The sequence below is a fragment of the Gadus macrocephalus genome, chromosome 1 (assembly GCF_031168955.1).
Source record: "Gadus macrocephalus chromosome 1, ASM3116895v1".
Taxonomy (NCBI): domain Eukaryota; kingdom Metazoa; phylum Chordata; class Actinopteri; order Gadiformes; family Gadidae; genus Gadus; species Gadus macrocephalus.
This window is the reverse complement of record NC_082382.1, coordinates 24750306-24762805: the sequence shown is the minus strand read 5'-3', so window position 1 is coordinate 24762805 and position 12500 is coordinate 24750306. Positions and strand designations below refer to the sequence as shown.

General features: G+C 47.6%; 2 protein-coding genes across 3 annotated transcripts in view; both read left to right on the top strand.

Annotated features, from left to right (window-relative positions):
• The window catches only part of LOC132459537 (lethal(3)malignant brain tumor-like protein 1), a 19382-nt gene extending 8625 nt beyond the window's left edge, over positions 1-10757 (top strand). Inside the window, 17 exon segments of the mRNA XM_060054153.1 lie at positions 239-330; positions 824-975; positions 1190-1266; positions 1623-1670; positions 1673-1707; positions 2206-2316; positions 3046-3055; positions 3058-3152; positions 3155-3191; positions 3764-3866; positions 4302-4377; positions 4379-4472; positions 4475-4490; positions 4689-4738; positions 5247-5404; positions 6323-6385; positions 8376-10757. Coding sequence (XP_059910136.1) covers positions 239-330; positions 824-975; positions 1190-1266; positions 1623-1670; positions 1673-1707; positions 2206-2316; positions 3046-3055; positions 3058-3152; positions 3155-3191; positions 3764-3866; positions 4302-4377; positions 4379-4472; positions 4475-4490; positions 4689-4738; positions 5247-5404; positions 6323-6385; positions 8376-8510 — 1352 coding nt within the window. The 3' untranslated portion in view covers positions 8511-10757.
• A 515-nt stretch (positions 10758-11272) lies between these two features.
• sgk2a (serum/glucocorticoid regulated kinase 2a) overlaps positions 11273-12500 on the top strand; it is a 14826-nt gene continuing 13598 nt past the window's right edge. For both annotated transcript variants that reach the window (XM_060054117.1, XM_060054108.1), the window contains exon 1: positions 11273-11434. The gene's annotated coding sequence lies outside the window, so the exon portion shown is untranslated. The remainder of the gene's footprint in view (positions 11435-12500) is intronic.

Here is a 12500-nt window from a genome sequence, read left to right as displayed (position 1 = left end):
CGGCTGGACCGATCAGTCTACCAGCCTTCCCAGTGGACTGTAGCAAACGTTGCTCATCTGTCCAGCACTCATCTAGGTGGACACGCCCATCTGTGATGTCATAAGAGCCGGATTTTCGGCTTGTAACGGCTAATCACTCTCACACCTGCTGGCACATGTCATGGCACCTTTAAAGAATGTGCGTGTGTGTATGCGTGTGCATGTGTGTGTGCGTGTGTGTGTGTTTGCTTTTCTTCAGGCTGTAAAGAGGAGGAGTTCACGTGGAACAACTACCTGAAGATGACTAAAGCACAAGTGGCGCCCAAGGAGCTGTTTGCAACTCCAGGAAGAGTATGTTCAAAAACCAAATGAATACAGTTATCAAATCCTGTAGGAATACTCTCTATAAATTATTCATTTGTGTGTGTGTGTGTGTGTGTGTGCATGCATGTGTGTGCGTGCTTGTGGGCGTGTGTGTGTTCATGTGCGTGCGTTTATGTAAAAGAGGAAGAATATGTTCAAAAACGAAATGATTACAGATTTGTATAATGCAGTTCAGTACAATGATGACACCCAGTTCTTACTTTCTGTAATTACTGTTTCTTGGTATAAGGCCAGTGTAGTGGAAGTGATGACCTGTCTGTCTGAGGTCAGACAGACATGCAGTGGGGGTGATGACCTGTCTGTCTGTGGTCAGACAGACATGCAGTGGGGGTGATGACCTGTCTGTGGTCTGATCGACATGCAGTGCGGTCGATGACCTGTCTGTCTGTGGTCAGACAGACAGACAGTTGAGGTGCTGACCTGTCTGTCTGTGGAGGCGCTGACCTGTCTGTCTGCTCAGATCGACATGCCAGGCGGGTTCGAGGTGGGCATGAAGCTGGAGGCCGTCGACCGCATGAACCCCTCCCTCATCTGCGTAGCAACCGTAACCGACGTGGTGGACGAGCGCTTCCTGGTTCACTTCGACAACTGGGACGACACCTACGACTACTGGTGAGGCTCTGGCCAACCAGTAGGTCATAATGGGCCATAATCTGGATATATGTATTGTCCTGTTTATACGTGTAATAATATAGATTTATGAACATTTTTCATCGATATTGTTACTCGAAATTCCAGCACATTTTGTGAAACCACCGGGTGTTGCTACACAGCCCCCCCCCCCCCCTCTGTCTTTTAACTCCTCATCATCTGTAACCTGTAACAGGTGTGATGCCAGCAGCCCGTACATTCATCCGATTGGCTGGTGCCAGGAGAGGAACCTCCCCCTCACTCCACCCCAAGGTAACTCACTGACCCCGCCAAACCCACCAAAACACGTGTTTAATGTGATGTGTTTAATGTGATATGTTTACTGTAACATGTTTAATGTCATGTTTTTAATGTGATATGTTTACTGTAACATGTTTAATGTCATGTGTATAATGTGATATATTTACTGTAACATGTTTAATGTCATGTTTTTAATGTGATATGTTTACTGTAATGTGTTTGAAGTATTTAATGTGTGTTATGTGATGTGTTTAATTTGTTTAATGTGTGTTATGTGATGTCTTTAATGTATTTAATGTGTGTTATGTGATGTGTTTAATGTGTTGAATGTGTGCTATGTGTTTCATGTCCTCGCTGTGCTCCCCCAGATTACCCCGAGCCCGACCGCTTCTCCTGGTCGCGGTATCTGGACGAGACCGTTCCACCGCGGTCGTCGCTGAAGCCTTCAACGTGGTACAGAACCATGACGTTTATTACACCCTTCAACGGACACCGATGACAATAATACGTATAATATATATCAACACTTTAAGAAACAAAGTTAATGCTACTGTGTGTATTTTTGAGAAAAACTGTGTGTGTGTCCGTGTGTTGTGTATGTCTGCATGTGCGTGTGTGTGTCTGTGTGCGTGCGTTTCTGTCTGTGCGTTCCTGCATGTTTGTCTGTCTGCATGTATGTTTGTGTGTGTGTGTGTGTCTGTGTGCATGCATGTGTGTGTGTCTGTGTGTGCGGCCTGTGTGCGTGCATGCATGCATGTGTGTGTGTCTGTGTGTGTGTGCGGCGTGTGTGTGTGCGTGCGTGCGTGCATGTATGTATGTCTGTGTGTGCGTGTGTGTGCGGCGTGTGTGCGTGCGTGCGTGCGTGCGTGCGTGTGTGTGTCTGTGTCTACCTGTGTGTGTGTGCGGCGTGTGTGCGTGCGTGTGCGTGTGTGTGTGTGTCTGTGTGTCCAGCGGGGGGCTCATGACTTCCAGGTTCAGATGAAGCTGGAGGCGGTGGACAAGAGGAGCCCGGGGCTGATCAGAGTGGCCACGGTGGAGGAGGTGGACACGCACCGCATCAAGGTACCCCCCTGGTCCATAAGGTACCCCCCCTGGTTCATAGGGTACCCCCCCTGGTTCATAAGGGTACCCCCCCTGGTTCATAAGGTACCCCCCCTGGTTCATAAGGTACCCCCTCTGGTTCATAGGGTACCCCCCCTGGTCCATAAGGTACCCCCCCTGGTTCATAGGGTACCCCCCCCTGGTTCATAAGGTACCCCCCCTGGTTCATAAGGTACCCCTCTGGTTCATAGGGTACCCCCCCTGGTTCATAAGGTACCCCCCTGGTTCATAGGGTACCCCCCCTGGTCCATAAGGTACCCCCCTGGTTCATAAGGTACCCCCCCTGGTTCATAAGGTACCCCCCCTGGTTCATAGGGATTATACCCTAACCGCATCAAGGTACCCCCCCTGGTTCATAAGGTACCCCCCCTGGTTCATGTGGATTATTCTTTACTGATACAATTTGACCCTTCAGCTATTCATTATAAGGATATGAATAAGGTAGAAATTAAAAACGTCCTACCGTCACAAAGAAACGTTGTTCAGCCCACAGACTGTAGGCTGCACGTAGAAACGAGTTGTTTCTTTTGTATTGTCTATTTGATTTATAAGCTATTAGGTCTGCAATCAACGCAAAGATTGCATTCATTTCTGTGTGTGTGTGTGTGTGTGTGTGTGTGTGTGTGTGTGTGTGTGTGTGTGTGTGTGTGTGTGTGTGTGTGTGTGTGTGTGTGTGTGTGTGCCACCCAGGTGCACTACGACGCTGGAGCCACGTGTACGACGAGTGGATGGACTCGGACCACCCGGACATCCACCCGGTGGCCTGGTGTGAGGCCACAGCCCACCCCCTCAAAGTACCCCGCCCAGCGACCCCAAAACACAGAGCAGCTCCCACGGTTAGAGAGCCTCTCTCACTCACACACTCACACACACACACACACACACACACACACACACACACACACACACACACACACACACACACACACACACACACACACACACACACACACACACACACACACACACACACACACACACACACACTCTCTCTCTCTCTCTCTCTCTCTCTCTCTCTCTCTCTCTCTCTCTCTCTCTCTCTCTCTCTCTCTCTCTCTCTCTCTCTCTCCTCTCTCTCTCTCTCTCTCTCTCTCTCTCTCTCTCTCTCTCTCTCTCTCTCTCTCTCTCTCTCTCTCTCTCTCTCTCTCTCTCTCTCTCTCTCTCTCTCTCTCTCTCTCTCTCCTCTCTCTCTCTCTCTCTCACACACACACACACACACACACACACACACACACACACACACACACTCAGAGGACCTCCTTCGAAGTGATTATGATAAGATAATTGATCCCAGATTTCGCTTTGTATGGTATGGGCATGTCGAGAACGATGTGGTCTTTGTTTGTATGTGCGTGCGTTCATGTCTGCGTGCATGTGTGTTCATGTGCTTGCGTGTGTGTGGGTGTAGGTCCAAAGGAGATCCCTGCCATTGGCCAGTCCAGTTTTCCCGCCTCTGCGCCGTGTAAACCAATCAGCCACCCGAGAACCAACAAGTACAGCTTCCATCACCGGTCAGACTCCTTCCCGCCTCTCCCTCCCGTCAAACTCCGTCCCGGACATTACTCGATTCACCGTTTTTATTAATGATGAGTCAGAATCATGTTTTTTTTGTCAGAAAATAGGATTCAACAACTTGTGATTTGCGTAACTGTATTGACTGCAGATTGTACCAGAACACAGAGAGAGGCCAAACGTACATTAAGCCCGTCAATCAAAGTCCATCTAAAGCCACTGTTGACATGCCCCTTCCTATCGTCAGACGACAGTCGTTTTCTATTCCTAGTCTGTCTGGGGCACCACATGCGGTGGAAGGTTTTAAGTCCCCGGTTTGTTGGAACGCATGCTGTTGTTTTTTGGGGGAATCTGAGCAATATTTCCTTTTTTTTTTTTATTAAGTGCGTCCACGTTGAAGAATCCCTAGTTACCAACCTCTTTCTTCGAGACAGGAAATGTCCAACCCCAGGATGCGACGGTTCCGGCCACGTGACTGGCCGCTTCACCGCCCATCACTGCTTATCCGGCCTGCCCATTGGCTGAACGCAACCAGGGACGACTTAAGGCGGACCTTTCAGACACAGAGTCCAAGAGAAACCTTTTCTTTGGCCAAAGGAACAAAAAGACCACTACCGTGGCAGGTATGGTGTGTGTGTGTGTGTGTGTGTGTGTGTGTGTGTGTGTGTGTGTGTGTGTGTGTGTGTGTGTGTGTGTGTGTGTGTGTGTGTGTGTGTGTGTGTGTGTGTGTGTGTGTGTGTGCGCCTGTGCATGTGCTTGTATGAGTGCATCTCTTTCTGTAATAATACTAATACCATCTTCCTAACTTTTCCGTGGGTTAGGATTGGTCGTCCTCCAAAATACAGGAAAAACCAGCAGAGAAGCTACCAGAGTGAGTCTATTCAGCACCTACTGGGTACACCGCACGCACACACACACACACACACTGCCACATGCACATGGTAATACAGAAACACACTCGCACAAACACACACGTGGTAATACAGAAACACAAATACACACACACACATGGTAATACCGAAACACACACAAACAGGCACACGGTAATACAGAAACACACACACACACACACACACACACACACACACACACACACACCACACACACACACACACACACACACACACACACACACACACACGTGAAGATGTCTTCCACTTAATAAACACAACAAGGAAAACTGCATTATAGAGTGTATTATTATTATATTCTAAAAGTATATAATCTATATATGCATTATTCAATATATATTGAAAATTGTAATCAAAATAAATTTCCATTCCAAATCAATACACATTCGTAACGTGATGCGAGGTGAAGTAACGTACCTAACACATATGATTATTGTGTGTGTGTGTGTCCCCAACACGCCCCCGCAGACATGACCTCGGAGGGCGTGTACCCGTCCCTGTTCATGTCGGCGCTGACCGTGCAGTCGGACCGCGCCCTGTCCCTCTGCTGGGAGCAGCACTGCAAGCTGCTGCCGGGGGTCCAGGGCATCCACGCCAGCCAGGTGGCTGCCTGGAGCATCGACGAGGTGGGCCTCCGCTCTAACTTTAGTCCCAGGCTTCGACGGAGAGGGGCGGCCCTTTATGGTGTCTCCACTTTTGGATGATGTCCGCCGTGATGCGTGTTTAGTAGGGCCGGGCAACAACGCTTAACAGATTTATCGCGATTAATCGCCTGGTATTAATAATAATAATTGATCCGTTTTTTATAGCGCATACAGCGCAATATAGCGTATTGGTGAGTTAACTCGCGATTAATCACACTTATATTTTAAATCCCACTCCAATTGAAGTTAAATGAGATTATCAAATGGAGTGACGCATTATCATCATAGCCGAATGTACTTAATAAGCAAAAACTAGACCAAGTGATCTTGAGAGAGTTTTATTGACTCACTCAGTGTGGGTTGAATATGAAACTTACGGAACACCACGGATTGGGAATTGTAAAACGGGCAGTTAATGAGTACAATTGTGTAGTTAAACTCAAAGTGTAGTTAAACTCAAATAAGTATGCTCACGATTTGGGAATTGTAAACAGGCAGTCACTTCCTGCAAGAGTAATTGAATGGAAAGTAAGTGCAAACAAAAATGATTTCTGATATGAATGTTGACATTCTGTGGGCAAAACCGGTGGGGGGGGGGGGGGGGGGGGGAGGGAATTTCCGACCCTTAATTCCCGACTGTTATCTCAGGTGGTTTCAGGTGTTTTCAGGTGCGTGCCTCATGACTTTAGGTGTCTGAATGAAGCTCAGAGATACAGGAGGGCCCAGCGGGGTGATTGATGGAGGCCAGGCCGCTATGGGCGTTAAAGTTGTCAAAACACGGCGTTGAACGGCGTGTTCTGCGCCTGCATGGAGGTCGCCCGCCGCCCTCTGTTGTTATGGAGGAGGAATAACAGAAGTGATAATAATAATAATAATAATAGTGATGCAACTCCATTCCAGGTCTTTGGGTTCGTCCTCAACCTGACCGGCTGCGAGGACCAGGCTCGCCTCTTCAAGGATGAGGTGAGCGAACGCTCACAGTGTGAACTAATCAGTAGACACATGCACCGGATCGACTGCGCTATCACGGCCAGCCGAGACTCAAAGTGCTTTACAATATTGTGTGACGTTCACCCATGCACGCACACATTCACACACCGACGGCGCAGGGGCGGAGTGGGGCACTAATAGCCACCGGGAGAATCCTCCCCGGTCCGGCCCCACCCCCCTGCAACACCGTTTATTTATAGATTTTTTCAGTAATAGATTTTTTTTTTGGGGTAAAAATGAATGATATAATTATAATTAAGAAATTAAAATGGGTAAAATAGGTCACAGTTCTGCTCTGTGCGGAAGAGAATTGGCGCGCACTTCCTTACAAGACCAACCATAGCAACGCCGGTAAACAAAAGCACTCCGGATGGCCGTAGTGCTCCCCGCACTACAGCCATCCGGAGGCGCAGAGCTTTGGCCGTGATATTATCTATACAATTATATTATACTATTATATAATATAGAACGTTATAAGACGCTGTCACCTAGTGTGAGAGGAGAGTTGACGGAGTGACCTAGTTTCAAAGTTTATACCATTTAGGCTCGGTAATACCGGTGTAACGTGTTGACACGACTAGACGACTACTACTACATGTTCCAAATCTGTTAACGTATTCTCCATCCATTAAAAGAGAAAGATCAGTTAAGTCATTAATTCGTCTGAAATATACCAGCCAGCACATCCACATTTGACTAGCAGCTTGTGCTAGCTCCCGCCTAGCAATAACGTCAATGGTGGAGCTCTGGCTAATTCACCTGCACAACTCTTTAATGCCTGATTTCAGCACTTAGATGCATCCCCCTCCAGCATCCGCTTCTTCTTTATTCTGGCCTTTTCAGCCCCTCCTTTCTCTTTTCTCTTCTTGCCTTCCATGAGTGCCACAACAAGCAAAAGCAAGCAACCACGAACTTGCTCGCCTTCTCTGTCTGACGCGTCTTTAGGGCTATCCCCCTACATTTCCGAAAATGGACTTGACCTGCAAGCTGTTTATTGGATAAACGCATTTCCCAATCCCAGGAGTCTTTGCTCCATTACGTCAATTCAAGAACAAACATATTAAAGTAAACTGTAGTTCGTATTATTTATTCATGGCCATGAAAGTTCTGTAACGCCTGAATAATGAAGAATTAAATGAAGTAAAAAAAAAATATATAAAAAAAAAACCATGAATGAGACATAGAGAGTAAGCAAGTGGTATAAATATTGGTTGGATGTTTTTGAGACATATATTGTTTATTTCGGGGATTTTCACGGCGTCTTGGCGGGGAATAAATTATGCTCAGGGCCGGCTTGCAGACGCCTCGCGGCCGCTCACAACTGTGGGCCGGTCCACCTGAACTTGCTGGCTGGCCGGCTGGCCGGCCGACCGGGAAATCTCCCGATCGTCCCGACGGCCACTCCGCCTCTGGACGGCGGAGTCAGAACCGCGAGGCAGCGGCCAGGCCGTCGGGAGCAGTCAGGGTGAGGCGCCTTGCTCGGGGAAACCTCGACCATCGGAGCCGGGAATCGAACTAGCAACCTTCCGGTTCCCAGCCCACCCATATCCTACCTCCGGAGCCACATGCCGCCCATATATAAGGATAAGGATCATAAACCAGTTTTAGTTTATATGTTATCACATCATTTCTAAGAACATGTCAAATTGGAGACATAAGTAAATGCAAACATTTATGAATGGTTCTTCCTCAGAATAATTGGCGCCGCGTTAACGATACATTAGGGGCGTTTAGCCGACGCTTTTATCCAAAGCGACTTACAGCCATTCACTCACCGACCGCGCAGCCACGCAGGGCGACAGCCAGCTCGTCAGGAGCAGTCAGGGTGAGGCGTCTCGCTCGGGGACACCTCGACACTCGACCCTCGACCCTCCTGGTCCAGGCCGACCCTGCCGCGGTGCCCACGGAACCGGTGAGTGTTGGCGTGTGTGTGGTTGAACCCGAGTGGCAATGTCTCCCGCAGATGATCGACGGCGAGGCCTTCCTCCTGCTGACCCAGACGGACATCGTGAAGATCATGAGCATCAAGCTCGGCCCCGCCCTCAAGATCTCCAACGCCATCCTCATGTTCAAGAGCACCGACGAGGGGCTCAAGTGACCCCGCCCCCGCGCCGGCCTCACCGGCCAATCATCATGTGCCAAACCCATCCCATTGCTGAGAAAACAAAAAAGAAACAGCCACCGCCTCCACCTCCACCTCCACCTCCACCTCCACCCCCCCTCCCTCCATCCGTCTTGTTTCCCATGCCCATCAGAGGAGGGGGGGGGGGGGCGTTCTGACCCGGGGTCTTAGGCGCCATGGCGATGGGTCAGCTGCGAACCGTGACCGCGATGCAGAGTACCGTACGGCCCCGCCTCTCGCGCCCACCGACGTCTGGAGGAACGCGAGTACAACAGGTGGATTCGGGAGGGGGGGCGGAGCCACAGTGGACTGCGGTCAGACGCCCCCCGACCAATGAGAACACACTTATTAGGGAGAACTACAGAGTGGTGCATCCCACTCATCCCCGAAGGAATTAACGTTGACGAGAGGACCCTGACGATGTGAGATTAACGAGACTATGTTCGGAAAACAGGGCGGGACTTCTTCTGAGATGAGCTTTCGACAATACACTTGATTTGCCATAATACAGAGTTTTTTACTTCAGGGTATGAAACTGCAACCTGGTGGATTGTGACACAGAATCAACTGGAAAGTCGTCCTGGAAACCGTTAGGAAAGGGGCAGGTGCTTGCAAAAGATACATGGCTTGTGATTGGATGAACCATCTGTCCGTCACGTATCACGCAGATCACGTGGTTTCTGCAAGGGCACCGATTGGTCCGAACCGCTGTGGTTTCAGACGCAAGCGCAGCACCTGAGGACCGGTGTGGGTACCAGATTGACTCGGCTGCCAGATCGACTCGGGGTCCTGCGCTTACAGATGACGTATCGACACTTGACGTGTCGACACAAGCCAACGGACAAAACCCGGAAGGGTTGTTTATAAAAGGGGCTGTATCATGGACATAAAAAGAAGGCTCAATCCGTTTTGGTTTTGATTTCATTGAACGCAGCCCGTTCTTTCGCACAAACAAAGCCATTGGAAACACGTCTAAAAGCACTGATGAATGCATATGTAACCCAGTTCCTGTTAGGGACTCTTATTCTGAAGGAGGAGAACGGAAGTGTCTGCGTGTGGATCGCTGTTTAGACTCTGTGTTGGGAGCGCTGGAAATAAAGTGGGTCGCCCCGTTCAGTGAATGGAGTTAACCGATTCTTCTTTTATATATAACCCAAGTATAGGCAACAATAATTTGTACATTCGATTATTATTCATAGATTAGAATAATCAAAAGGAGATCGTTAATACTTGGGAATAACATGGGAATGATTGCGCATGCGCATTTAAAAGACAGCGTTTACAGGAAGTGCGTCATTATTGCGCATCTAGGACCCCGAGTCGATCTGGCAGCCGAGTCAATCCGACACCCACACCGGCAGGATGGATTCCCGCACAATCGGGATTTCGCGAATCCAGCGCATGGTGAACAAAAACGGGAAATAAAATTAACTAGAGAGTCAGGACACACTGAGAGACTCCGGCCAAACAGAGGGAAGCGAGGGGGTCGAGCCTTAAAGGCCTGACACCTTTTGTGCAATAAACAAAAAAATACTATGACTGCTGATTTACCGACTGGACGTGTCTGGTTCACGCCATCTTCTTTTCGTCTGGTCTTAAAGTAGTCACGAACTGCTTAAATGGGATTCAGCAGCTTTTTCTTTGTGTTGGTTTCTCATTTGCCAGTTAATTAGGTTAACTAATATAGTGTACATAGAGAGGAACCATGAAGTGGTGGTCATGGACGGTGCGGTACCTTAGGTTTGGACAACTTTTCTTTGTTGCGTGCAGAACTATTGCGATCTGAAAATGTGAAATGTTTGGAGATGTAATCTTAGTATGCAAGTTATTAAAACAATTGTGTTCTTTAATTAAAACCTTACTTAAAGAAAACAAAAACGTATATTGAAGCACAATATTCTTCAATGAAAGACGGAGAGTAGATTACTGTTCTATGAATCGGACATTGGAGTTAAAACGTGTACATTTTAGCACAACCGCCCTGAGCTCTGAAGGTTTTATAGAGGTGCAGCGAGTGGAACTCACTTTTAAATGTCCTCCTTTAATGTGTGTCCCGAAAGATGTTTACATTTGATGTACATACCGTTTTTAAAGGGCTCACAGACCCTGGAGTATCCCTGAGTGTGTCTCTGGTGGGACGATGGGCTTCAAGATAAACGGGTCACAACTGTCATTGAATCCATGTTAATTAAATGTTTCATTAAACTGGACTGGACTTACTAAGGTGTGTGTACGTTTGTGTACGCGTTTGTGTGTGTGTGTACATTTCTCTATTCGGCTGTGTGTGTACGTGCGTGTGAAACAGATATTGACTATAAACCAACTCTGGTTTGGTCTGGCTGCCCCCTATGGCCTATATCACCGGCAACATCTGACTAGCACGCTAGTTTTCTTTAACCTCATTTTGTTCCACAGAAGATATAAGAAAAAATGTCAAACCCCATTGAAATAGTTTTAAAAAAAATTCACACGCATATTAGACAATGTGGAAGAGTTTATTATATAAAGAGAGCTTTGCCCTCCCAAAGGACCTTTCTCGCGTGTGTGTGTGTGTGTGTGTGTGTGTGTGTGTGTGTGTGTGTGTGTGTGTGTGTGTGTGTGTGTGTGTGTGTGTGTGCGCGCGTGCGTGAACGCGCGTGTGTGCCTGTCTTCCTGCATGTGTGTGTTTGTGCGCTCAAGCACCAGTCGACCTGCCCCTTTTCTATTCTGTAATATTAATGAATTACTTTGGGGCCGCCCCGAAATGCGCGCCGTGCACCAACACGATCGGGATTGAGCTGGAGTTCCTCCGAGACGCGACTCAGTGGCTCCTGGCGTCGTAGAGCAGCGGTCTGCAGGTAGAGAGAGAGAGGCTCCGGACAGCTGCCACGAAAAGAAGAACGCTCTGATCTTTGGACCCGGTGAGAGAACTTTTTGATCCGAGCCTGCCTATGGCAGAAGGAACGGTGCAGTCAGACCTTTCATTGGGTTTCTTCACGTAGCACAGTGGGTCTTAATGTTTCAAAGTAGCATATAGGTTTAGTTGCTCTTACCTTTCAATGTCGACACGCTGTTGCCTGAGTGGACTTATGTAGGTTTTAGTGAATCAAATATAAAATCCACTGCCCTGTAATTCATGCATTTAGAAAGGGCGGCCACCTGATTACACATGGCTAATGCCAAGCCTTGCTCAATTAATTAATTAATTAATAATTTCTTATTAATTAAATACATGTGACTAGGATTATAGCTAAAACGTTTGAGCAATCAGTGACGATGAAAGATCGCAGTGAAAGTTATTGTGAAACGTTGATGCATCTTTATATATGGTTCATGTGGATTATACTTTACAGATACAATTTGACCCTTCAGCTATTCATTATAAGGATATGAAATGAGTAAAAACTTTCTACATTCACAGTGAAACTTTGTTCAGCCCAGACTGTAGGCTGCATGTAGAAACTAGTTGTATCTTTTGTATTGTCTATTTGATTTATAAGCTGGCCATTAGGTCTGCAATCAACAAGATTGCATTAATTTGGGTGTGTGTGCATGCATGCATCTGTGTGTGTGTGTGTGTGTGTGTGTGTGTGTGTGTGTGTGTGTGTGTGTGTGTGTGTGTGTGTGTGTGTGTGTGTGTGTGTGTGTGTGTGTGTGTGTGTGTGTGTGTGTGTGTGTGTGTGTTTATGTGTATGCTTTCATGTACAATAGGAAATAATATGTGTGTGAAACCTAGGTCATCTGAAGGCACAATATTTATCATGTAAACGAGCCACTGTAAATATTGCCACAAAATTGCCACAGAACACAGACCAAAAACACACACACACACACACACGTATTTTGTAACTACAGCATCATTCTGAACCGGATGTACCAGTTCCTCAGAATCACCCTACTATAGGGGCCAGCAGAACACACACACACACACACACACACACACACACACACACACACACACACACACACACACACACACACACACAC